At 34.7% G+C, this 27,358-nt stretch overlaps 4 protein-coding genes across 5 annotated transcripts; 1 reads left to right on the forward strand and 3 right to left on the reverse strand.

The window, feature by feature from the left end:
* Window positions 1-108: 108 nt before the first annotated feature.
* Window positions 109-985, reverse strand: LOC133332393 (mRNA turnover protein 4 homolog). The gene is made up of 2 exons (XM_061540794.1): window positions 931-985; window positions 109-869 (listed from the first exon to the last, which is right to left on the reverse strand). The coding sequence occupies exons 1-2, from the start codon at window positions 956-958 to the stop codon at window positions 109-111; spliced, it is 789 nt and encodes a 262-aa protein (XP_061396778.1). The 5' UTR covers window positions 959-985.
* Window positions 986-2,742: 1,757 nt separating this feature from the next.
* Window positions 2,743-14,103, forward strand: LOC133332418 (UDP-N-acetylglucosamine--peptide N-acetylglucosaminyltransferase 110 kDa subunit). 2 transcript variants are annotated; one of them, XM_061540820.1, is made up of 10 exons: window positions 2,743-2,781; window positions 3,306-3,504; window positions 9,245-9,455; window positions 9,526-9,709; window positions 9,835-9,903; window positions 9,969-10,165; window positions 10,230-10,425; window positions 10,796-12,524; window positions 12,589-12,769; window positions 13,787-14,103. In XM_061540820.1, the coding sequence occupies exons 2-10, from the start codon at window positions 3,315-3,317 to the stop codon at window positions 14,052-14,054; spliced, it is 3,225 nt and encodes a 1,074-aa protein (XP_061396804.1). In that variant the 5' UTR covers window positions 2,743-2,781; window positions 3,306-3,314; the 3' UTR covers window positions 14,055-14,103. The 2 variants fall into 2 exon arrangements, with proteins under 2 accessions (XP_061396804.1, XP_061396806.1); XM_061540822.1 differs by lacking the exons at window positions 2,743-2,781; window positions 3,306-3,504 and adding an exon at window positions 8,356-8,412.
* Window positions 14,104-19,827: 5,724 nt separating this feature from the next.
* On the reverse strand, window positions 19,828-21,396 carry LOC133332434 (xyloside xylosyltransferase 1). Its single transcript, XM_061540837.1, has 2 exons — window positions 20,264-21,396; window positions 19,828-20,173 (listed from the first exon to the last, which is right to left on the reverse strand). The coding sequence occupies exons 1-2, from the start codon at window positions 21,349-21,351 to the stop codon at window positions 19,828-19,830; spliced, it is 1,434 nt and encodes a 477-aa protein (XP_061396821.1). The 5' UTR covers window positions 21,352-21,396.
* A 2,021-nt stretch (window positions 21,397-23,417) lies between these two features.
* LOC133332414 (uncharacterized) lies at window positions 23,418-26,994 on the reverse strand. The gene is made up of 2 exons (XM_061540817.1): window positions 26,813-26,994; window positions 23,418-23,557 (listed from the first exon to the last, which is right to left on the reverse strand). The coding sequence occupies exons 1-2, from the start codon at window positions 26,985-26,987 to the stop codon at window positions 23,418-23,420; spliced, it is 315 nt and encodes a 104-aa protein (XP_061396801.1). The 5' UTR covers window positions 26,988-26,994.
* Between the last annotated feature and the right edge of the window lie 364 nt (window positions 26,995-27,358).

The raw sequence follows: 27,358 nt of genomic DNA on the forward strand, positions 1-27,358 counted from the left end.
CACAATCCATTATTTTATATAAATTTAATTTTAATGAAAAAAATAAAACTTATTCTATATTTTCAACTTAACTATGTGTGTACTACATAAATACATATGTATTCTCTTCTAATCCTCATCATCTTCATCTGACTCTTCATCATCATCCTGTTCCATGGCTTCATCATCTTCGTCGTCTTCAACCTCCTCACCTTGGCCACTGTCGGCCTTATCTTCTTCATCGTCGTTGATATCATCGGGTACATGTAATTCAAAACCATCCGCCTTGGTCCAGGAACATTTCATTGTCAAACGGAACTTAGCCATTGGTTTGGCAATCAATTTGAGAATTCTGGCTTGTTCTGGTGTCAAAACTTTTCCCTCCTCGCAAACGGTATAGTCTGAATAGAGCGTGACAACACCCTTTTGCAGTTTTGTTGGCAAACCCAGAGATCTCAGATGTGGTTCCATGGAATGTGAAAATTCTTCTAAAGGTCCCTCGGGTAACACCACCGTTTCTGTTGCCTTGAAGCCACTGCGTGCATATTCCACAGCCCAATAGTTTTCCGCCCATTCCAAAACCTCCTTTTTACTTTTCTCCGTAAACAATAGACCCACTTGGCCTGTCAGACGGCGGGACAGTTTGCTCAAATCTGTTTCAACCTCCTCGGCTTTTGTGCGACCCAAACCGATTTGCATAATGCGATTTTTACCAAAAATGAAACGGGAGTTCTGTTTCCATTCCTGTCGCAGATCCTTTAGCAAATTGTTGCGCATATTTTGCACTTGAAATACAAAAATATTTGGATATTTCTCCACACATCTTCGGATGTCATCAATAATTTGTTGCTTCCAAGCGAGACCTTTACGATCGGTTTTGGTAAGGGAAACTGAAAAAAACGGGGGAGTTAATGCTGCATTTTACGATCCAAACAAGCGAATTGGACTTACTTTTCTTATCTCTTTTGGATCTGGGCATTTTATTTTATAGATTATTTAGAAAAAATACTAAATTGAATTTCTTTTAAATGTGTGAAACTAAGCCGTATTGAAACACGTGCAGCAACAAAACAAGAATAAGAGTAAATACAACGAGAGTGAGATATTAGGGATGATAGATCGACTATCGATTTTTTTTTGTATTTATTAATCGATGTCGTTCTAATCAAGGCTCATTTAAAAGGTTAACCAGAAAGTAAACCTCATCGGCCATTCTGATTGATATAGCCCATGCTAAAATTATTATAAAATAGCGCTGATTATAGCTGATTAAAATTTGTTCTCAAAAATATAATTTTCGAAGGTTAAAACAAGGCGTGGATTTAAAAAAATATTCGAGGTCCCTTATAATGGATTGATTAAAAAAAAAATCGCAGACCAAAACAAGGCGTGGATTTAAAAAAAAAAAAAAAAAAAAAAAAAAAAAACATTTTGATGGGGCCCATACAAAGCGTAAATTTCTAAAAAAAACATTTTGATGGGCCCATACAAAAAAATAAAAAACCTGAATTTCTAAAAAAATGTTTTTCTGAGAACAACAAAAGGAATTCTAAATTTTTTTTTTGCGGCTATTGCTTTAAAGAAACAAAAATATATTTTTCAAGGACCAGAATATGGCGGGTATTAAAAAAATAATTTTATGGGACCAAAACATGGCGTAGAACAAAAAAGGCATGTATTCAAAAATAATCGATGTCAACACAAATCGTAGCTTTCAAAACTAGAGTTCCGTTCCAGAACTTAAAAGATTCTACTCATTTTACATGTTTTGCAACTTTTTACTCGAAACCCGATCCTCAACCCACAAAACTTTTTACTCGAGAAATTTGGTTGAGTAAAAATGGTATACAGGAATGCCTACTTCTGATTGGCTGTTATGTTGATTTTGAAGTATTGCCAACTAATTTTGGCATATTTACTATATTTGCTTTCCCGAACTTTTCAAAGAAAAAAAAGTACTGGAACAGACCAAATAATAATTAAAATGCATATTGTGTGTGTTTATTATATAATAGTATTAACACTAACTGGTACTTGTTTATATTCCTAATTGAGCTTTTGTGTAATAAATTCCCTTTATCATTTCCTCTATTTGTGTGTGTTTTTTTCTCGAATAATTGCAACTTCTTGCATTCTTTTATATTTATTCTTTTCATGTGTGCCAACAAATTCATCTGCATCAATGGACCGTGTAACATGACCTTAATGTAGCAGTGACATTTAACTTTCGATAGTGTGTGTGTAATAACGGCCACGTGTTTCCCATACAAATAATAAAACGCTCACTCTACAGTACCCTTAACAGAATAACCGTAACACGAAGCTTCTAGAACCCACAAATCATTCGGTTTTTAAGCAATTACTCGGTAATCACAAACCCCACAACAGCATTTTTTGTAGATATGGTAACACTTAACGTCATCCAGCCAGCCGAAGAAGGAATATTTATGAAAAAACTGAAAACTGTGTGTGGTGGTGAAGTGAGACTCGAGAAAATACAAGATTTTACTGCTAAATAAATTAAATCACAAACTAATTGTTAATATGTTGTCAATTTATACGTAAACGGAAGGATAAAAAGACGCCAAAGAGGAGTTACAAGTGCACCGAAAAGAAAAAAGAAAATTGTTGCAATTTTATACACAAAGCAAGGAGAACAGACGGAAAACAAAAGAATTGACTGGCTATAACAACAACAGCAACAACGAAGAAGACAAATACCGACCAGGAGGAGAGGACGAAATCTAAAGAAATTCAGTCGCCTTTTCTTCGTTCGGCTCGCTGTTTGAGCAGGAGATTTGTGTAATTAAATCATTTTAGTTTTTTGTCATTTTCATTTTCGTTGTTATTTTGTTGTAGTGTACTGTGTCGTCGGTTCGGTTGGTTAGTTAGTTGGTGTTATATTGACGCTATATAGCTGATATATATTTTTGTGTATTGTGTTGGACTGGTTGTCGTCGTCGTTTTCGTTTGCTTCTGTCATGATGTATAGTAGCTACTAAAAAGCTACTTCTGTCCGTCCGTCCGTGTGTTTGTTCTCTCTCACAAAAAACGAACTCGGCTCTTACAGAAAGAAGCAGAATCATAGCAAACTTTTATAGAATATTCGTCGCCCATAGAGAAGGATGGACAGCGGCTGTATTTGCGTTCCGATTTTTTTGTTGAAACGAATATCCGAAACAATATTGAATGCATTCCCTTGCATTTGGAATAGTCATTAAAAAAATATAACGTGTGTGATTTTTTTTAAATTTTCCTATCCTTCCTATCCCCTGAAAAAAAGTTAATCGTCTACAACAATAAATTTTCTGTTCCCCCATTTTTAGGCAACAAAAATGCAAAGTCAGCAATCGCCAAATCCAAATTCGCAGCAATTGCAGCCAGCACAACAGCAACAACAAACACAACAACAGGCATCAGCGGCGGCGGCGGTACTGATGCAGCAGCAACAGACACAATTACTACAAAATCAAGGCAATACAGTGGGCAAGATCAATGACACTCCGCCAAATTTATCCACTGTGGGTAAGTAAATTTGATTTATTTAATTTTCTTCAACCCTCCGGGATCCAGGGGGAAGCCCTTTAAAGAAATTAGTAATAATATTTATTTAATTATAATAGGCTCGAGGTGGACAGGAAGGAGATTTTGTTTTCGGCATAGGAAAGTTTTTTGGGAAACATCGTTTTTGCTGTGCTTGGTTAGAAGTAGTGAGTGAGTGGTGGAGAGCTTCAATGGATGGTGGTGGTGGTGGAAAAATAGAATGTTCGGAACATTACCTGTCTCCTTTCACATTATTATTTTGCTTTATTATTGGCATAGGATGCGAGGGTAGAAGGACGGTAGCCACAGTCATCCATCCATTGTATATGTGTATATTGCAAGTGATTACGCGCTTGACTGATATGATGAGATGTACAGACCATGTAGGAAATGACGATAGTAAATCACAAGTGACTTACTGTTGACATTGTCACCAGTACTACTGACCGACTGTAAACATCACAATACTATTGACACTTACAAAAGTACTTGTCATTTCGAGAGAATTAATGACATCCGGTAGTAAGTCAATATTTTGTATATATAGACACAACGTCACATATGTGGACCATGTCACTAGTAAATATTTTCTAGTTTCATTTGTTCATATTTTTTCCAAAATTTTCTTCCAATTAACTAATTTAATTCTCCAATTATCTTTAAACACATTTAGCTCTCTTTTTTAATCGATTTAACATATCTACTGCCGCCAAAATTATTTGCAATAACAGAAAATTATATAAACAAGAAGAAGCATAACCATCTAACCAAGCTCAGCTGACTGTTAACATAAACAATGCTTCTTCTTATTATTATGGTATGTAAAGAAATTGTTAAATATATGTAGAAAAGTTGCCATATATTCATGTCATAAAAGCAATACAACACCCCACATTTCCTTTAGGGATCAGTCAAGCGCGTAATTACCTCTCTGAATGAAATTTGGGGTGCTGTATATCATATTTTGTCGACAATTATGGCGACCTGTCTTGATTTGTTTTCAACAACTTCTCTTCTGGTTATGTTAACAGTCATCTGAGTATGGTTATGCTTCTTCTTATTTTTCTCAATTTTCTTTTATTACGAGTAATTTTGACGGCAGTGTAGATTGACATTTTGTTAAAAACGATTACAAAACGCGAGTGTTAAGTGGCTAAAGGCAAGTGGAGAATTAAGTTAATTAATTGGCGAAGAAAAAAAAAACATGAGCAAAATAAATTATAATAGATTTACTAGTGACATGGTCTGCAGTTATAACTTTGTGTATGTACATCTACAAACTGACAATATCTCCAGTTCATTCTCAATGACATTGTGTTGGGTATAGTCGCTCAATAGGAAGTCAGTAGTGATTTACTATCGGCATTTCCTACAGGGTATTTGGTAGCTATGTTTATATGTGTGCATAAAAAAACTATGTGTATGAGTGTGTTTGCGCCCCAGAGTATTGAACGTGCGAGTGAGCAAAAAGCATGTGCTGCCCTGCCTGCTACTACTCTGCTTATATTTGCGTATAGAAATTAAGAAAACACACACAGAAAACAAAACAAAAAACGAAATGAAAAGAAAAGAAAAAGAGTTGTCATAATTTTGTTTTGAATGCTGCTGTTCCTCTATATAGGAGATAATAAAAAATATATATTCATTATGTATATATTCAATTTATAGGATATAGGTTTATATATACATTTATCAAACAAAATTTATACTTTCCTTAAAATACAGTTTTTGTTGTTGTTTTTTTTTTTCTTTATTTTCCAAAAACTATTTTAATGATGCAACAATATTTGAATATTAAATTAAATGAATATTCCAGGTATCATAAATCGGCATTATTATTATTCTTGTTCGATTTACACAAAATTTTGTTGAATTAAGTCTATCTAGAATTATGTGTGTTAAGTTTCGTTAAAATCGATTAAGATTTTGATAAAGCTTCCATATTAATTTTCGATCGATTTTAAAAAAATTGTACACAAAACACACCATGTTTGGACGATTAACACAAAATTGTGCAAAACGTACCGTAATGAATTCAGATTAACATATAGCTCACATTTTCGTCCGATTTTAGGTAACCAGAAGATGGTCCAACCTCCTTTTTATGTATTTTGTTAATGGTCCTATTCGCATTTTCCAACCGAAGTGACTATATATATGTTTCTATATAGCACTAACTATCCAACCATTGTGCCTATAGTTGCGAATTTTGTTTTCTCCTGATAGCAATTTACCATGACATAGTTTCTATATAATAATCCCGATAGTTTTTATCTCAATGTCCATAACAATTTCGATTTCGACACTGCTGTGGGCCACATTAACATTATTTCATACATACGAACAAAATGTGTTGTAAATATTTGAATTAAGTTTATTCTATTGTAAATGGAATACTATTGTTTCAATTGTATCACGTGATAGATGATAGATAAGGTCACTTCGATGTGGTCTCAACACTATTGAAATCTAAGCATATTTATGATGGGGAAATGTCATGCCACTTAGCGATAATAAAATTACACTTTGCACTTATATACCGATTTTATTCTCTTTAGATGGAGTAATACATATTTTATTTACGTAGGAAAAATTTAACTAAAATAATTTGCAATTTGTTACAATTACCAACTTTTGTCGTCCAAGCAGTTATGCTCGGAGAGGACACTTGCACTTATTTTGCAGTTACTGCCTTCCATTATATTTATGGCATATTCAATTTTATTTTGAAATAAAGAAGTTATCAAATTTAATAGTAGTTGCAATTGATAATACTAAACCATATTTTCTTTTGTATTGCTTAATTTAGTTTCTTTGATAAAGATAGCCAAGCTGGCAGTTTATATTAGCGGTCAAATCCTCCAACCATATATACATAGTATATATGAATGTAATCTAATTGAATTTTGTAAAAAAAGTATTATTGATAATTTCATTAAAAATACCCGCCGCGCGTCTCCCTTCCAAACAACCTAAAAAACAATCCGAATTAAAGTCAGTCAACAATTTCTTTATCACGAAATGATGGCAACACCGTTTTAATGCGTTTGTATTTGGAGCTTCTCTTTCGTTGTGTGTTTTTTATGTCGTCGTTTCATGAACAACACACACCGACAATAGTGGAGATTTGGCGGCTGCTGAGTGTAAAATTTACAAAAATTTTCCGATAATAAAGGTGTGTGTGTTTGTGCACACCATCTCCTCTCCCAGTTACCCTTTTTCCGTAATAAACGCCAGTGTGTTAAAAAGCTGTTGTGTGGCATATATTATCGGCAACAGCAGCAACAACAACAATAACTAAAGGAGAACATACATACGTCAAAATTATGGCTGCCTAACTGGCTAAAGAAGAGGGAATGCCGCGGCCACCGCTCACATGTTTCATTTTATTTTCTTTCTTTTGTTTTCTTTTTTATGTTGATTGGTCGGCTGATCATTTGGCCGCTGTCAGTTACTACTAGGGAGTGCATCAAACTAGCACCTTTTCAACGGCGGCAACGACAGCAGCGCGCGGTGTGTGTCTGTTTTGTTTTAGGTGAAGACAGGTGGAACAACAAGAAACATATGAAATATAACATTGTGGTGAAGAAGAAGAAGAACAGCAATAAGTGTAATATAGAAAGAAAAAAAAAATAAAGATAAAGAAGGAGGGTTGACATTTTGTGTTGCAAAAAAAAGTGACAATCACCACCATTCATTTGGTGGAATGTTATACAAAAAAAGAATATCAAATAAAATGACAGTATTGTGTTACTTGACTCGCGCGCGCTCTCCCTTTCTCTCTCTCTCTCTCTCGCACTCGGTCTCTATTCCCATATGTTAATACGTAATGGTGGGCTAATCGCAGTAAAGCCAAACAAGAAAAGCAACAACAACAGCAAATACAGGAACAACAAATATCATCATCGTATTGTTATTTATCTGCCTGCCTTTGTATACATTTTTGTTAATTTGCAAAAATAGTGTGTGTGTGTGTGAAACAAAAATAATGACAATTTGTCGTCTCACCACTTGTCATACTCAGCAGACATTCTCTTGCCGAATTATTTCTCTACCCCTATCAAAATTAACAGCATTGCTTTTGACGACGGGTAGGGTGTTGTAACATTTCATCAAATAAACCACCTTTTTTCAACGATTAAGACGGAGAGAGAGATAGAGGGAAGACGGAGGACAGATCTTAGTAGCCCAACCAACCAAATCTATCGTGATATGTATACATTTTAAAGGGGGGAACCTACTGCTAAGTTCACCTAAATCGTCTGAATCGTAAAGTGAGTGAGTGCCTGACGTACGTCCATACATGTGCTACCCCGTGTGTATGTGTGTTTGTTTTTGTTGTTATTATTATTACCGTATGCGTGAGTGTGACAACATTGCCCTCCTTCTTACTCTAGTAGTGAGATTCGGTTCTATAAGATTTTCTGTTGCTGCTGCTGTGACGACTGCTTCTGTTTTCTTCTTGTTGTTGCTGCCGATTTTTTCCTCAATTCTTCTTTTATTTTTTTTTTGTAGAATTTCACCCTTGAAATTTTTTGTAACAAGAAGAAAACCTTGGTCAGTAGGTGGAAAATAAAATAAAAAACTATACAAACACACGCGCTAAGAAAAAGAAGTGAACATTTTTTTATAATTTTTTTTGGTGGCCCGCAAAAATATCCTTCACCTACAAAAAACAAAAATCGTGTTCCTCCTTGCCGATATATAACCTTTACTACTACTACGACAAGAACAACGCAGTGCAATTACATGAACAGTGTAAAACAACCACACAAACACAACAACATCTCCTTGCAACTAAATTGGTGGATGTCGCTTTTTGGTTATAATCAAAATCGAACATGTCGCAATTTATGTTTTTGACTAATGAATGCAATGATTCTGCGGAAGGTATGATGTGTGATATATAATTTTTTTGGAATTTTGTTTATATATAATTTTTTTGGCAAAGTAAGTGGGAATTAATTAGGAAATCAGGTTTTTTTGAGGTGAGGTCGATAAATGTTTGGTATATTCTCTGGAAGCTACGATGTTGGGAGGATGATAAAAAAAACCTGACTAGGAATCAACCAAAATTGTAAAACCTTTCTATGCAGGGTCCTCATTTATGGTACTTTAGAAGTCTTAGCCCATGATTTATGGGGAATTTTTTTTGAAATATTTTTTTCGAGATAGACCCATGGTTCCTTTTGAGAATATGCATAGAATCATTTTCTGAGCCGATTTGGATAAAATTTTGCACAGGTCACTTATTTAACCGAAGGACGAACCCCAGTGAAATTGAATAAAATCGTTTCAGATATATATATATATGTCCGATTTTAGGTAAATGGTGCACCAAACTTCCAATATTTTTCTGATTGAAACAAAATTGGGTCCTGATTGATGTATGCGAAGTTTTGTGGAAATCGGTTCAGATTTAGATATAGCTCCCATATATAGTTTCGACCGATTTTTGTTCTATCTACAGGATATTGTAAATATTAGCATCTCTTATATATTATATATCCAAAGTTGTGAAGGGTATCATATAGTCGGCCCAGTCCGACTTTTGAACTTTCCATACTGGTTTAAAATTTTTAATTAGGTACGGATTTTCTAATTTTTTTTTCAAAAACTAATAGATTTTTGAAAATATTTTTCAGCTGTTGAGTTTTTAATTTTTTGCTTTCAAATGTTCTAAATAATACTAATTGTATATTTCCTCTCTCTTTTTTTGCAGGCCTTTTGGAACTAGCACATCGCGAATACCAAGCGGTCGACTATGAAAATGCCGAAAAACATTGCATGCAACTTTGGCGACAAGATAGCACCAATACCGGTGTGCTATTACTATTATCTTCCATACATTTTCAATGTCGTCGCTTGGAGAAATCAGCACAATTTTCAACGCTGGCCATAAAGCAAAATCCTTTATTGGCTGAAGCTTATAGGTAAGTTAGTTGGATTTTTTTTGAATACCTATGACCTTTATTAAAATTTGTTTCTCTTCCTTTTTTGCAGTAACTTGGGTAATGTGTTCAAAGAACGTGGACAATTGCAGGAAGCTTTAGAAAATTATCGACGTGCTGTACGCTTAAAGCCCGACTTTATTGATGGCTATATTAATTTGGCAGCCGCTTTGGTGGCAGCACGTGAAATGGAAGCGGCCGTGCAAGCCTATATAACCGCATTACAGTACAATCCAGTAAGTTGATGTTTTTAGGAGAATGTAAATAAGATAATGGATGTTAATGGGCTTGATGATTAAGTTCAAAATTTTATTCTACACAAAGTTGGATTAAAATGTTTTTTTTTTTTTTTGTATTACAGGATTTGTACTGTGTTCGTAGTGACTTGGGAAATCTCTTAAAGGCATTGGGTCGGCTCGAAGAAGCCAAGGTAAATATTAAATGCATTTCTCTTTTCCACAACCCCCTAATTTTTCCCCTTTTATCTGTTTCTAGGCCTGCTATTTAAAAGCTATCGAAACATGTCCAAGTTTTGCTGTAGCTTGGAGTAATTTGGGCTGTGTTTTTAATGCCCAGGGAGAAATCTGGCTGGCTATACATCATTTTGAGAAGGCGGTAACATTAGATCCAAATTTCTTAGATGCCTACATTAATTTGGGTAATGTCTTGAAGGAAGCCAGAATTTTTGACAGGTATGATGATAACAAAAGTTACATATTGAAGAAGTAATAACACGGATTTTTCTTTTTCCCGCAGAGCTGTTGCCGCCTATTTACGCGCATTGAATCTTTCACCCAACAATGCCGTTGTACATGGAAATTTGGCTTGTGTCTATTACGAGCAGGGTCTCATTGACTTGGCAATCGATACCTACCGTCGGGCAATTGAATTGCAACCAAATTTCCCAGATGCTTATTGTAATTTAGCAAATGCTCTAAAGGAAAAGGGACAGGTGCGTTGAATCTTCACTTATTTGTTATATATCGGAAATCCTACAGAAGTCCTGTAATGGTACTTCTATAGAAGACTCTTCCAATGGGTTTTCAATGTATAGAATACCCTTCCAGTGAGCCTTCTATATACAAATGATCCTTTCTGTGTGCCTTCTATATATGAAAGATCCTTCCATATACAGAAGACCTTCCAATGGGCCTTCTATATACAGAATATATAGTACACCTTTTCAGTGGGACTTCCATCTATGTACAGTTCTAGTTAGACTTTATAAAATATCTTTTGGTGGTCCTCTTAGTACCTAATTGTTTTTTCGTAAACATCTTTTAACTCTCTATCTTTTTTATACCGCAAATTTTGAATTCCAGGTCAAAGAAGCCGAAGAATGCTACAACACCGCTCTGCGGCTATGTCCCAATCATGCCGATTCTCTTAACAATTTAGCAAATATTAAACGTGAGCAAGGATTTATTGAAGAAGCAACCCGCTTGTATCTAAAAGCTTTAGAAGTATTTCCCGATTTTGCTGCTGCTCATTCGAATTTAGCCTCTGTGCTACAACAACAGGGAAAACTAAAAGAAGCCCTTATGCATTATAAAGAAGCCATACGAATTAATCCAACATTCGCCGATGCCTATTCGAATATGGGTAACACCCTGAAGGAGCTGCAGGATGTCACGGGGGCATTGCAGTGTTATTCACGGGCCATTCAAATTAATCCAGCCTTTGCTGATGCACACAGTAATTTGGCCAGCATCCATAAGGATTCGGGCAATATACCCGAAGCCATACAATCGTATCGTACAGCATTAAAATTGAAACCCGATTTCCCCGATGCCTATTGTAATTTGGCGCATTGTCTACAAATCGTTTGCGATTGGACCGATTATGAGGCTCGCATGAAGAAATTGGTTAGCATTGTGGCCGAACAATTGGAAAAGAATCGTTTGCCCTCAGTGCATCCACATCATTCAATGCTGTATCCCTTGTCGCATGATTTCCGCAAAGCAATTGCAGCCCGACATGCGAATTTGTGCATTGAAAAGATACTGGTGCTGCACAAGCCCCCCTACAAATTCACGCGGGAGGTGCCGAACGGTGAACGCATACGCATCGGCTATGTAAGCTCAGATTTTGGCAATCATCCCACCTCCCATCTAATGCAATCGATACCGGGTCTGCACGATCGTTCGCAAGTGGAAATCTTCTGCTATTCTCTGAGTCCCGACGATGGCACAACGTTCCGTTACAAGATCTCACAGGAGGCTGAACATTTCGTTGACCTGTCCACAATTCCATGTAATGGCAAGGCGGCAGATCGTATCTATAATGATGGCATCCATATATTGGTCAATATGAACGGCTATACCAAGGGGGCTAGAAATGAAATTTTTGCTCTACGGCCGGCTCCCATACAAGTCATGTGGCTGGGTTATCCCGGCACCAGCGGAGCCTCATTTATGGATTATATTATTACAGATTCGGTGACGAGTCCCATGGAATTGGCGCATCAGTACAGTGAGAAATTGGCCTATATGCCTTACACCTACTTCATTGGCGATCACAAGCAAATGTTCCCGCATCTTAAGGAACGTCTTATTGTGGCCGACAAACAGCAATCCGTTGTGGCCGACAATGTGGCGGTGATCAATGCCACAGATCTATCGCCATTGGTTGAGAATACCGGTGTGAAGGAGATTCGCGAGGTGATCAATTCCGGCAAACCAATGGAGATAACACACAAGGTGGCTGAGCTGCCGAATACAACACAAATTGTGTCGATGATTGCTTCGGGCCAAATACAGACGTCACTTAACGGTGTGGTATTGCAGAATGGCTTGGCCACAACGCAAACAAACAATAAGGCAGCAACGGGCGAGGAGGTGCCTCAGAGCATTGTCATAACAACACGAAGGCAATATAATTTACCCGACGACGCCATTGTCTATTGTAATTTCAATCAATTGTATAAAATTGATCCTCTGACGCTGCAGACGTGGATGAACATTTTGAAGGCAGTGCCGAATTCGGTATTGTGGTTGTTACGTTTCCCGGCGGTGGGTGAGCAGAATATTAAGAAAACTGTTGAAGAGATGGGTAGGTGTTTGCTTGGAGATTCCTTTGTGTTTTGTTACAGATAATAAAAATGTTATTTATTTAGGTGTTTCACCGGACCGTGTCATCTTTTCAAATGTGGCCTGCAAGGAGGAACATGTCCGTCGTGGCCAGTTGGCTGATGTCTGTCTTGACACCCCATTGTGTAATGGTCACACAACATCTATGGACGTTTTATGGACTGGTACACCAGTGGTAACATTGCCGGGTGAAACATTGGCCTCAAGGTAAGAGAGAGAGAGAGAGAGAGAGATGGAAAAACTGTAGATATTCTTTAGAATCTATATAAAAGAGCGAGAGAGAAGACATTCGATTATTAATGACAGGCGGAGGGGACATTTTAGGGTCTTTGAAAAGAAAACTAAATTCGATAAGGCTTCTATAAGTAGCTCTTGCCTTCCAGAGAGAGATATAGTCTTCAATTTACAGAATATCCTTACAGAGAATCTTCTGAGAAACCAAATTATCAAATTAGAGTTAAATCCGTTAAAAACGTTCCAAAAATTCCTAAAATACCGAAATTTGGGAGGTACCCTTATATAGGGACTAACCTCAAAAGTGAACCGATATTAATTTTGGTAGGATGACTTGCTACCTAACGAAAACCAATTATACCAAATTACAGCTAATTTTGAAGATCGTTTTTCAAAACCTCAAAATACCGAATATTTGAGGGCACCCTTATATGGGGACTATGCCAAAATGTGGACCAGATTTAAAAAAAGGGTTCCAGCTCGAAATTTGAGAGTTACCGTTGACCAAGATTAGCCCACTGAGAACCCAAAATACCTGAAATTTGGTATTTTCGGTTGAAAAACTACACAAATTAGACACATTTACGAAGTACCGTTACATTGTGGTTACCCTTGAAAGTCGACCAATATGGTTAATTTTTGATAGGGAGATTTAACATCCACTGAGAATCCAAAATACCAATTAAAAGCTAATTCGTTTGAAAAAGATCGAAAAAAACTCCAAAAAAATCGAAATTTTCGACGTTGTCAGTGGGTGGCAACTCTAAAAAGTCGACCAATATTCATCATTTTCGGTAAGATGATTTGAATTTTCGACGTAGTTTGTATACCCTCGATTAATGTTTTGAAGAAATGTTCGCTCTTAATGTTATATGGGGAAGCTAGTCTTGGCCCTTCTTTATATAGATGAGAAACCCCCTGACAGCTCTCCTATACGTTTTTTTGCTTTCCAAACTCTTAATAATTTCCTTTTTTGTTTTATTTTTACAGAGTGGCTGCCTCACAATTGGCTACCTTGGGCTGTCCCGAATTAATTGCCAGTACCCGCCAAGAATATCAAGAAATTTCCATACGTCTGGGCACGGATCGTGAATATTTGAAATCGTTGCGCGCCAAAGTGTGGAAGGCTCGCGATGAGAGTCCTCTGTTCGATTGTAAACAATATGCACAGGGTTTGGAAATGTTATTCATGCAAATGTGGAAACGTTTCCTGAGGAGTGAGCCGCCAGATCATATTTCTGCCATAGAAAATAAATAAATCTTTATTTAGTAGACACGCATACATACAGCAAGGACCATCATCATCGCCAGCATCATAATTTTTTTTCATATATATACTGCATATATTAATAATTGTTAGAAAAATGGAAGAATAACATTGATCATCCATCCACACATCATCATCATCATCATAACCATTCCCCCATTTTCCACCCCACCACACATGAAAAAATGCATCACTTAACCCAACTATTGGTATGAGAAAAAAAGCAAACAAGGCTCTAAAAATTAATGCTCGAAGAAGAAGTAATGATGGACATACAAAAAAGGTAACGATAATTAACATGTTGATTACCTTCTCCCGTCATCCCTCCAACACACAACACAACACATACCATACCAAATCAATCAACCACTCATCCATCCCTCCATGTAGATTGCTATTCTCCTCCTCACTGTAATCAAGAAAAGAATGAAAAATAGTAATATGATTAGATTGGAACAGAAAAAATAGCAGCAACAGCAAATGAAAATTTAATTTATTTAAAACAACAAATAAGATGAATATAGTTTTAAAAAAGAAAGCAACAACAACAAGAACAAATACCAACCTCTTCATTTGAATGAATTATATGGCAAAACAGAAAGGAAAACTAATGAAGAAGACGCGGTGCGATTTTTATTATTTTAATTCGAGAGTGTGGTAACTTTAGTTAAAATATTATCGAGTAGAAGAAGACAAAACTACAACAACAAGAAATATGAAGAAATTTCAAATAATTATAGAAAAACAAAACAAAAAACCTACTGTTGACTAGGGTAATATTTTTGGCTAATTTATTAATTTAGTCAAATTGCATTGCTCTATTGTATTTATAGAAAAAACAAACGTGTTATAAATATTTAATTATGATAATCTTAAAGAAAAAACAAACTACATAAAGAAAAAACAAAACAAACAAAAATAAAAACAAAAAACTGAAATTGTTTTTGAAGATTCCTCAATGATTTATTTATTCTCCAACTCTGCTCCTAGCCCCTGCTTTGGCATAGAAAGGCATTAAAAAAATCAATACAGTGTCAGGCAGTGTGTCTTATATTCTTAAAAGAGAAAAACAACAAACATTTTATTAAAACAAAAAACACTGAAAAGACCCTTTACAACACACCTCCCATTATTCATTATTTTGGAAATTTTAGGCAAAATTTTCAACTATACTGGCTGCAATTTGTAATTATCAATATTGGTCCACTTTTTAGTTTAGACCCCATATAATTTTACCTTAAATATCTGGTATTTTATGCACTATTTTCAACCGAATTTGCTGTAATTTTGAATTTTGGATTCTGAGTTGGTGTCAAATCCTTCTATCAAAAATTATCTATATCGATACGTATTTTGGTATAGTCCCCACATATTCGGTATTTTTCAATATTCGGTATTTTAAGCACGTTTATTCAATCGAATTAATAGAAATTTTGGTATTTTGAAATCTCATCAGGCAGTAAATGATCCTACAAAAAATTACTAATATGTGACTAAATTTAGGATAGCTTCCATCAAACAATAACTCCCGAAATTCGGTATTTTAGGCAATTTTTCAACGGAATTGGCTGTAATTTGGTATTTTGTAATTTTATTGGGTAGTAAATCTTCCTACCAAAAATGATCAATATTGGTCCAATATATATATTAGGAGATTGGGCACGTTTTCCAACCAAATTGTCTAGGATTTGGGTTCTCATTGGGTAGCAAACCATCCCAATAAATATCAACATTGGCCCATTGTTTCCACATAAGAGTAACTCCCAAATTTCGATATTTTGGGAGATTGGGCACGTTTTCCAGCCGAATTGGCTGTAATTTGATATTTTGGTTGCTCTTTGGGTAGCAAATCATCCTACCAAAATTTACAATATTGGTTAAGTTTTTTAGGGTAGTCCCCATACAACGGTACTCTCAATATTCGTTATTTTGGGGAGATTGGGCAAGCTTTTGAATTGAATAGGCTGTAATTGGATATTTTGTTTTCTGATTGGGTTGCAAATTCTCCTACCAACAATTATCAATATTGGTCCACTTTTTTTCGGCACGTTTTCCAACCGATTTGGCTTGTAATTTATTATTTTGTATTTCCATGGGGTAGAAAAAATCTTTTTACCAAAAAATTTTCAAACTCTAATTCATAATTTATTATTATTTTTTATTACAAAAAGATGAGATAAAATATGATATTAGCAAATTTTTGAACACATTTTTTTGGATTGGATTTGGATAAGTACTACGCCAGTGGGAATGGGTATGGTATTGTTTGTAAATGCCTTGTTAACCTCGAAGTGAAGCACCAGCGAAATTCTCATGCAGTTTATGTCGTTGGTCAGCTAAGTACTTTGCTTTGTTGCAAGAGACATTTGGGTATGAAAGGATTTTTGTATAGAAGCAATAGCTTCTGTGGAGAATATCCCAACAATAAAAACTAAGGGAACAGATGAGGATCAGTGGCGTGATCCGAAACTATAGTCTTCCCTGCCTTACCCCTCGGCAAACAATGCCATACATTCCCCACTAATAAATAGTTGTTTTTTTTATAAAAAATCAACAAACTGGGATTCAGCCTGACTATTTTGCAAAAACAAAATGCAAATGTATCCCAAATAAACCGCCAACACTACACGTTTTTTTTCAAACACCGTATATATATACAATACAACAACACACTATATAAATATACATATATAGTATATAACAAATTATATATATATATCACAACCAATATACTATATACCATGCAATATATTTATTTTAACTCTCTATTTTCAATAGAATCTAAGCTTTTAAATAATTACTAATTTAAATGAGAAAGAGTGGAAGGAAGCAAGTAAAAATAAAATAGAAAAGAAATAAAAACGAAACAAAAAATAAAAATTCTGAAGAAAAAAACAAACAACAAAAATAAACACAATTTGTAGTTATCTTAATATTTTATATTAGGAAAGACAGACTACATATGTATGTGTGGTCATATCGGGGTATCGTATCGTATTGGGACTTTATTATCATTTCCTATTTTGCAATAATTATTTCAATTAAAAAAAATCTCCATCATTATCTTAGTGTTGTGATATCAATTATCCAGGACCTTGAAATCGTAATCATTAATAAATAATAGGAAATCGAATTGGTATTTTTACCAAAAATTATCAATTACTGGTACACTTTTTAGCGTAGTCTCAATATAACTATGCCCCTCCCTTATTTGGTATTTTCGAATCTACAATCATTTGATATTCTATAGACTTGTATCAGTTCTAGAAAAGTTTTTTTTTTCCTAAAATAAAACTCAAGATCGCCTTTATTTTGTTTTCAATATATTTTATTTATTTGTTTATATGATTTTTTAATATATATTTCTTTATTAATATATAATATATACTATTGAAAGTTTTGCTGTGTTAAATTTTTATTTCTCGATTTTTTATAATTTTTTTATTATATAATTTTTATTATTTATTAATATTTTTTTAATATATATATATTAAGAGAGCTAGATATATTCCAGATGTGTGTGAATGGTTTTGGTATGTGGGTGTGTGTAAAAGTTAAAAAAAAAAACAATGTTTCTTGAGAATAGGAAGAAGATTTTTCGTTTCGATTTTTTTTATAAAAATTCACAAACAATGTTTAGATTTTTGTTGTTTAAATATGAATGAGCGGATATCACAAAATTTTTAAATTATAATATTGGAACTAAATACTAATTAGATATATAGTACATACATATATGTTAACCATATATATATATATATATATATCTGTGAGATGTACCTCCCAAATATGGATATTTTGGGAGATTCGATTTTTCGTAAGATGTGACATGTGTGTGTGTGATGTGGATGTTGTGAATTTTGAGGGTTTCGAAAGGGGGAAATCGTTTAAAAAATTATTATTCAAAGTAAATGAATATGATTACTTAAAAAAATACACTTAGGTCGTCGGGTTATACAGATAGATATTGCAAGTTCGGAAAGTTCATGTTTTATGAGAAAAAAAAAGAATTTCCCTTTTTAAGGCAAATAAACTAACTGTTATTCTTATAAAAGTCGAATAGAAATTTCTCTTGTCGAAGGTAAATTTCTCAAATACAATTTTAGACCAATAAGAATGTCAACAAGACTTATTCTTATAAGATATAAAAGTCTACATTTCTTGGAAATTCCATTTCCAACTCGTTGATAGCATCAAAAACAAATGGTTTTGGGTAGCTGGCTTATGCCAGAACGGCTGTTCTATAAGCCGAGCTTAAAAAAGATTTCCAGGCGCGTCGGTCTTGTTCGCATCTCATCCAATTTTAATGACCATTTTCCGAGATGTTGTCTTCTACTTGATCTTTTTATCGGATTTGTGGCCTTCCACTTCTGCGTCAACCATCACTTTGTTTGCTTTTATATGCCTTTTGAGCTGGGGCATCTTCATCCATTATCACAAGATGGCTTAGCCAACGTAGTCGCTGCAGCTCAATTCATCTAAAATGCCGATGTCCGATAATAGATGGTATAGCTCATGGTTCATTCGGTGTCGATATTCACCATCGTGGCAGTTCGGATTTTCTCTCAAACATTCCAAAAGCTGCCTCATCTGCTGGCGCAAATACCCATGCTTCTGATACAACAGCACGGGCCCTATCAGTATCTTGTAGAGTGTATGTTCGGTCTGGCGGGAGGTAACATTGTTTCTAAACTGCTTACATAGACCATAGTATCATCTGTTGGTCAACACTATTCTTCTCTGGATTTCAAAACTGATGTCATTCGTTTTGTTTATGGCGGTACCAAGGTATGTAAAATCTTTGACTACCTCGAAGCTGTAGTTTTCAAGTTCCACAGTTGGTCCGAGCTTACTGTCTTGTTCGTTGATACCATCAGCTTGGCCTTTTCGCCATTTATTGCCAGTCCCACATTGGCAGACTCCTTCGTTGAAAGGTCCACAAAAAAGAAATGTGCATGGAAAATGTCCAATAGATAGTTAAAGCCTCCGAATTATTGAAAAACAAATTAAAGAAATGTTTAGGCCCGTTTTGCCTTCAAACAATGACTATAAAAATAGTCTATGAAAAACGTCATATTGTAATATATGTCGGCTTCTTAAGCCTATGACAAATTTCAAATATTAATTTGCAGGCCGCTGAGGTGTCGGCTAAAGCTTACGAGGCCTTCCAACACAATTCCCTACACACATTCGTAGGTCTTTTTTGTATTTATAGGTCTCTGATTGTGGGCCTCTGATACCTTCGAAAGCTTACCTACCAAGGGAATAGGCCAGAAAACCCCAACATGACAATTTTGAAGGCCTCGGAGCGCTACGGCCTCTGAGTGGTACGATATATATTTTCTTTAATTTTAGACCTAAGTGTATTTTTATGTAGAGGATAGAAAGAGGGGGAAAGGGTGTATTTTGTTGTGTTCTATTTTCTTTTTTAATAAATATATCTTAAGTGTAAATTGTTGTTATAGTATTTTTTATAACATCTAACTAAACTACCTGCTAAAAAAAAGAGGAGCTCCTCTCATTATTTCTATAATTATTGATTTGATTTCATTGTCTTTAGATCCTTGATGGGGGGAGGGGAAGGGGGACAAAAAGTTGATTTCCTTTATAAAAGTGAAATGAAAACTATTCCCTATAAATCGGATACAAGAAATTGTGAGATTCTTCTTCTTTTTTTTGCTGCAAAACGAGATCGAATAATACCTTAGGTGTTATTGTTGTTATTGGAATGTTAAGAAAGTAATATTTCATTTCTATGCCTCTCCTATTCCGGCACTCGGGCATTACAATTGCCATGATACATTTTAATACGTCCCTTACAGGTGAAATATTTATCGAATACATCACTGTAACCATGGTCTTTCCACCATGTACATAGCTGCCGATTCCATATGCAATCAAGGCGATAAATTAAGTTGGGAAATTCATAACCCAATAGGGTAAAGAAATCCTGATCACCCAGATGGCCCTTGAACATATATTTAGTGGTTAGCTTGCGTACCTGAACATCCTGCAGCTGATGATGGTACAGCGGGGATTTGCGTATACGCTGTAAATGCAAGAGAACAACACCAGAATTTAAACCAGGATAACCATGTTTCCCCGAGGAGACATGGTATCTCTCCAGTTTATGCATTTTATGGGCGTTATGCAGAACCAACGAGGATTCTTCTGAAACCATATTATTAGCTGCCATTTGTTGCTGCTGCTGCAGTTCCTGATGTGAAGGTGGCAAATAGAAAGGACTACCAAAATCGGTTTGGGGATAATTCGCCCTATATCGATACAATATATGACGATAGACCGGTGTCAATTCCGGTGCCAAACCAAACAAATGATCAGCTGAGAACCGCTCAAATTCATTGAACAAGAGCCGTACATCAGCCCGGAAGACTATGTCACAATCGAGTAATATTGCACGTTCCATTCGTTCATCGGCGATGCGATGTAGGCCCAGTGAAAGGAAGAAAAGGGCATCACTGTAATAGGATTTGGGTGTAGAACTAAAGTAAGGTGTCATGGTGTTGACAATGTCCATCACCTGTTCGGCACACAAGTGCATGCTGTACAGGCTATAGATAATGGTACGTCTATAACGACGTATCTCAGATTCCAAGATTTGTTCGACGGAATGGCCACTTGTTTCGTCGGTGAGTACATGTAGGTGCAGCAATACTCCGGAGTTGGCGAACTTCAAAAGGCTCTTGGCGAACAATTCAAATTTGACATGGAGTTGATAGTTCTCCTTTGTGTAAATCACAAATATATTATAATCCGTAGAGGTTTCGTAGTCACCAGCTGCCGCGCCACCTCCACCAGGTGCTAAATTATATATCTGCACCGAGCCGTTACGCATTGTGGGTGGTTTTAACAATATGGTCTTCATAATCAAAGACTTTCTGGGCCGACGTGAGGTTGTTGAACTTATTAGCCAGTCATTTCCGTCACCTCCCGCTTCTCCATTATTAAGTGGCAGTGTTGTTTCCTCCAATTGTCCAGCATTTATCATACGACGCTCTTCCATATCCTCTTCTGCAGCAGCATCATTGTTGCCAAAGGCTGCCGCTGCTGCATGTTCACTGCTATGCTCCTCCCCCTTGGTCAGAAACAGGGCAAACAGCGATCTACGACCTATGACCGAGGTATTGGCATAGAAAATTATAACACATACAATTGCCGATATGATGAGAAACATGAATTTGGCCATTTTCAAATGACCCAGCAGACCCAATTTACGGCTGGCACCACTAATTAACTTTTCACCCGCTCCCGGAGACATTTCGGCCATGTTATGTATTCGAGCCAGGATCAAAATTTAAATAAATTCGATGCCTTTTCCTAAAAAACGAAAACAATTTTCAGTTAAATACAATTAGTTTTATAGAAAAAAACCAATAAAAAATTACGCACCGACGCAAAAACACACCGACACACGAACTAGTTCAAATTAGTGAACTATTCACTGAAAGGATACTAATGAACTAATTCAAAAAAAAAATTAAAAACGTTCCATCATATCAAAACTTTCTACCGAAATGAAAAACGTTCCAGCTGTTACAATTTGGGGAAAAGAAGAAAAATTAATCGATAAATAATGAATTCAAAGTGGAAACTGGCAACATTTACCAATGATGAGTGATGGATTGAAACCGATTAAAGTGGGCCACACACGTCAAACATGTACGTTCGATCGGTGTGAAGCTCCTAGCCCACACACGTCAAACGGATCCACAAAACTTCATTTCGAATTTATTTTTGAAGCGTTAAGATGGACAGCGATAGCGATGACGGAAAAAAGGCCAAACATTTTTATTTAATTTAAATGTATTAAATACTTTTATTTCATTCCGGGAAAAACATTTTTATTTGCCAGACTGTAGAATATGTGTAAAAAAATATCAAAAAATCTTCCAAAACGTTTTTTTGCATATGTTTGATATTGTCCGCTGATGTGCACTCCACGAAATTTCGCAACAAATGAGAAAATATCCACACACCAGCCCACAGACGTCAAACATGTGCGCGTCGCACAACGAAAAATTAAAATTTTTTAATTTCTTTCGATCGGTGTGCGCACCGGCAAATCGGTGTGAACACCGTACCACACACGTCAAACATTGCTTCGATTCACACCGATCGAACGCACATGTTTGACGTGTGTGGGCCACTTAAGTATCGAGGGTATTGTTGTCAAGATCTATTAATAGAGATCGAAATGGGAAAACAGCTGTTTTTTTTCTCACGTTTGATGTCAAAAATTTGAACTTTGTTTACGTTTTCATAATGGAAGTCAATTCAAAATAATGAATTTGACAGTAAACTTGAGTGGCTGCTGATACCTAGCTGGTCTTCCTGGATGACCTTATCTATAGGCCTTGATTGTTGTGAAAGAGGAGGCCATGGCACAATGAATAGGTAGTCCATTTAGCACAGCTGATGTCTTGATTAACTGTCAAAGTGTGTAATTTCTACTTGAATTCGATGTGCAGTGTTGCCAACTATTTGAAATATTATATGTAAAATTTTGACAGATAATCGAGACAAAAACAAAGGTTTTTGTTTTGATACATCACCTTATTATTACATCATAGGCATGGGGAAATTGCCGATTATGAATATCGCAAATAGTAATAAAATTTAATAACAAAATTAAAAAGGAGCTGTAAGCGTGGATTTAAAAAAAAAATATTTTTATTATAGAAAGTGGGGAGCTGAAAGTTTGGATTTTTTATTTTTTAGAAATGCACAAGTCGAAGTCGTAGATTTTTTAAAAATATTTTTGGAGACTAGAACGAAGCGTGGATTTTTAAAAATATTTTTAGAGACTCTTTAAAAATATATTTTTGGATGTTTAACCAAGCCCTGAAATTTTTAAAAAATATTTTTGGAGCTTTAACCAAGACTTGAATTTAAAAAAAATTTTTTGAATTAAAAGTATTTTTATTTTTAAATTATATTTTTATTTATTTATTAAAATAGTTTACAAGCAGAAGAACATTTGGTTTGGACATTTTTCATGCTTTTTGAGATCCATATTATTTTGTGGTGGTGGTGTGGTGTATGTTGGTTATCATCTACACTGCAATTACAATGGGAGAACAATAATTGTTTTAAAATTGTTGTATCAGTTTGACATATTTTCGAATATGCGACTAAAATCGACAGTACATCTACGTTGGGTAATACTTAATCGAAGTGATTTGATTTGGAGAGGTGGATTAGTAATACTGAGAGTTCCATATATTTTTATATTACAATTAATGTATTTGAAGTTATTTGATTTTTGTTGTTATTGTTGTTTAGTAATGCTCCACCGTTCGGTTGCTGCTGCTGGTGCTGCGTCATTGTGGCAATTTATGTTTTGTATTTTCGCAATAACATGGCCCAGACATCGGGGTATTTGGTTTGTAAAAATGTTGTCAACTTTTGGGCATTTTGGGCCTGCTGTGGTGAACAGTTGCGGCAATTGCGTACAATTACCTCGGGCAGAGCGGCTGCAATGAAAATAAAAAAAAAAAACAACAAATAAATTAAACAATTTGTTCATATCTTGTCTTCTATAATTTGCGTTAAGGTAATTTTTTATAGACCTTAGCTTAATTGTTATTGAAATGATCTCAGCTATGATGTGTGGCCAAGATATGGAGGGTTTAACTTCAAATTGTTTATTATCTATTCATTTTATTGTAATGTGTATAATTTAATAAGACCACTTAACGACTGGTGTATTTAGTGATGTGTAACGGAAACAATTATGCTATTCTGATTAGCGTTATACCCTACACTACGGCAGATCTTAGTATTGAAAAATGTTTTTAAAAAAACCAAAGCCTTGTGGAAACTTCAGAAAATATTTTTTAAAAAATCCACGCCTTGTGTATTCTTCAAAAAAATTTTTTGATTGAAAAATATCGTTTGTCAAAAATATTCATGAAAATGTTCAAACTCGTGACAAAAATAAATAATCATCAGCTGATGTTTGTTTACATTCGAAATGTACACAGCTGATTACACAAAATACAACTCTAAAATATCCCAACACAGCTTAGACTATAATTTCAACAAACCATGTTTGTAGGGGATTTTATAGTCCCTCTATACCATCTAAAACCCTATTGAACTTGTTTTATTTATTTCTGTTCAAAGAAAATCATTAAATATATCGTATAAATTATAATTTATGACGGCATGACGTATGTGTGTAAACGTGACGTATTTTATTTTCCTGTTTATTGCTCTCATGTCAATCATGGAATAAAAAAATATTGACGTCATGCAGCTCTGATTGCCGGTTCCGATACTGACGCGGGTTTGGGAAATTGCCAATGGAAAAAAAAAGATAAAATAAAGTTCAACTGCGTAAGAATCGCAATGCTGAGTCATTAACTTAACCATTGACCCGAATTATACAAAATCTAGAAAGCTCTAAGCGATATGTTTCGACTTTCTCTGAAGAGATGAAATAACGAATTGTTCTCTTTGTTTTATTTTTCAATGTCACTGTCTGGTATCCGATTTGTTTGGTTTCCAGAACCTACCATAATTTTTGCCAAAACAAAGGTTAATAAATTCCAAAACCAAAATACGAACGATCGAAAATGATAATGAATCGAATAAAAATTTGTCTAAATTTGATATTCAAATGTTATTTTGGAATATATATTGGCCAGTAGCAACAAATTGGTTTCATAAATTAAAGGAAATTAATAATAAAAAAACAATTAATTCGGAAATATTATAATTTGTTTAATTTGATATTGTTTTGTTAAAATGTTTGCAAAAATAAAACCTAGAAAACTACATTAGATTATAAAGACATTTGAAAACATTTCATTGGAATAAAATTAAATATTCAAATGAATAGTAAGAGAGAGATAAACCTCTTTAGATATGTAAATATTAAATGTTTATTTATCTGGCATGTGTAAACCTAATGTTAATTGCTTGACATTTGTTCTAATATGGCATATTCCCGTATTTAAAAACTGGTAAACATTTTTTAATTTAATAAGAAGAAATCGAACAAAAAAATGTCTATTAAAAAATTCTTTCAGGTTCTAGTTTCATAATTCATGCCAGAGAGGTATTTATATTTTGTGTCCACTGAGACCTAACTGTACTGACTTTGGTTGATTTATTTTTTAAAATGCTTATTAGCCAAACTAATTAATACAACAAACTTGTTATATAGATCGCTTGAGGCACAATAGATTTAAATTGGTTACTGCTTCAAATCAATTTATATTGTCGTAGGACAATCAAAGTTCAATCGCATAAATATTGAAATGAATACCTATAAATGGTACAGAAAATAAAAAAAAAACACAAAATATATTTGAAGATCGTATGCCTTGGTTTGAATATTTTAGAGTTGTATTTTGTGATAATGTGTCTTGTGTAAAGGGAGTTTTTAAGGCAATCAGCTGTGTACATTTCTCGTGTAAACAAATATCAGCTGATGGTTATTTATATTTGACCTATTTTTTGAATAACTTACAAGGCAAGAATTGTTTAAAAAATATTTTTGGAGGTTGGAGGAGGCGTGGATTCTTAAAACAATATTTTTTTGAAATTTCCACAAGGCGTGGATTCTTAAAACAATATTTTTTGAAGTTTCCACAAGGCGTGGATTTTTAAAACAGTATTTTTTGAAGATTCCACAAGGCGTGGATTCTTAAAACAATATTTTTTTGAAATTTCCACAAGGCGTGGATTCTTAAAACAATATTTTTTGAAATTTCCACAAGGCGTGGATTCTTAAAACAATATTTTTTGAAGTTTCCACAAGGCGTGGATTTTTAAAACAGTATTTTTTGAAGATTCCACAAGGCGTGGATTCTTAAAACAATATTTTTTGAAGTTTCCACAAGGCGTGGATTTTTAAAACAGTATTTTTTGAAATTTCCACAAGGCGTGGATTCTTAAAACAATATTTTTTGAAGTTTCCACAAGGCGTGGGTTTTTAAAACAGTATTTTTTGAAGATTCCACAAGGCGTGGATTCTTAAAACAATATTTTTTTAAGTTTCCACAAGGCGTGGATTCTTAAAACAATATTTTTGAAATTTCCACAAGGCGTGGATTCTTAAAACAATATTTTTTGAAGTCTCCTTAAGGCGTGGATTCTTAAAACAATATTTTTTGAAGTCTCCTTAAGGCGTGGATTCTTAAAACAATATTTTTTGAAGTTTCCACAAGGCGTGGATTCTTAAAACAATATTTTTTGAAATTTCCACAAGGCGTGGATTCTTAAAACAATAATTTTTTGAAATTTCCACAAGGCGTGGATTCTTTAAACAATATTTTTTGAAGTTTCCACAAGGCGTGGATTTTTAAAACAGTATTTTTTGAAGATTCCACAAGGCGTGGATTCTTAAAACAATATTTTTTGAAATTTCCACAAGGCGTGGATTCTTAAAACAATATTTTTTGAAATTTCCACAAGGCGTGGATTCTTAAAACAATATTTTTTGAAATTTCCACAAGGCGTGGATTCTTAAAACAATATAATAAATATGCTGGCCTTTTTAGGTCAGATTTCTGTTATAGAAGGTCACAACCTGAGAACAAAAATCCACTTGTCCTGATTTTCAATATACACATCACAATAACAACAACAATGACATATTTTTTTCGGTTGCGGTCATAAAACTTTAACAATGACCTTAGAAATACGAACAAAGAAAAAAATAGAAAAAATCCGAATATTTTGAAAAAAAAAAAACATAACAAAAACTCGATTCCATTTACCTTTCAGTTGACGTCCCAATTGGTCGCAGGGACTTTTCTCCAGGACACACATTATCTGGCGGCTGACAATCACCTGATTATTCAGCAGCTTGTTAATATTCTTCTCGTCGCCATGGACGACGGCAGCAGCAAAAATCAAACCGATGACAAAGGATAAAAGGACATGTCTCATCATGGGTTTCATAATGCCTGTGACCTGTTTTTTTCGGGATGCAATGGACCAAAATGAAACTCACACACACACACACACGGACAGGAACTTTCACTTGCCTAGGGGGTAGATTAGGTCGCAGTCCCTTTTTATTGGCTGCTGCAGGACGTTTTTAAGGAATGAATTTGTTGTTCTAAAATAAATAAAAAAATAAACATTTTTTATTTTATTGCTGCTTATGTTGTTGTTGCTGTGAGACAATCAATTTTTGTTAATTGCCAAAATTGAATTGAAATTACGTTTTCTGAATTTTTAATTAAATCGCGTCAAAGCGTGAGACAGATTAGCTAAATGAGGCGTCCGATTACTTTGTTCTCCGTTTGTCACAACTTTTT

The sequence above is a fragment of the Musca vetustissima genome, unplaced genomic scaffold, assembly GCF_032173495.1.
Source record: "Musca vetustissima isolate MV318-11 ecotype Yass unplaced genomic scaffold, APGP_CSIRO_Mvet_v1 utg698, whole genome shotgun sequence".
In the NCBI taxonomy this organism is placed as follows: Eukaryota; Metazoa; Arthropoda; class Insecta; order Diptera; family Muscidae; genus Musca; species Musca vetustissima.

Bases quoted from the DNA above. Each gene is read 5' to 3' on its own strand.
- LOC133332393 (XM_061540794.1), bottom strand. From the start codon at position 958: ATGCCCAGATCCAAAAGAGATAAGAAAA. The intron at 870-930 runs GTAAGTCCAATT...CGTTTTTTTCAG, and splicing joins ATCCAAAAGAGATAAGAAAA to TTTCCCTTACCAAAACCGAT.
- LOC133332418 (XM_061540820.1), top strand. From the start codon at position 3,315: ATGCAAAGTCAGCAATCGCCAAATCCAAATTCGCAGCAATTGCAGCCA. The intron at 9,456-9,525 runs GTAAGTTAGTTG...CCTTTTTTGCAG, and splicing joins TTATTGGCTGAAGCTTATAG to TAACTTGGGTAATGTGTTCA. The intron at 10,166-10,229 runs GTATGATGATAA...TTTTTCCCGCAG, and splicing joins GAAGCCAGAATTTTTGACAG to AGCTGTTGCCGCCTATTTAC.
- LOC133332434 (XM_061540837.1), bottom strand. From the start codon at position 21,351: ATGGCCGAAATGTCTCCGGGAGCGGGTGAAAAGTTAATTAGTGGTGCC. The intron at 20,174-20,263 runs ACAAATGGCAGC...GAGATACCATGT, and splicing joins CAGGAACTGCAGCAGCAGCA to CTCCTCGGGGAAACATGGTT.
- LOC133332414 (XM_061540817.1), bottom strand. From the start codon at position 26,987: ATGATGAGACATGTCCTTTTATCCTTTGTCATCGGTTTGATTTTTGCT. The intron at 23,558-26,812 runs GTAAATGGAATC...TTTTCATTGCAG, and splicing joins ATTGGGACGTCAACTGAAAG to CCGCTCTGCCCGAGGTAATT.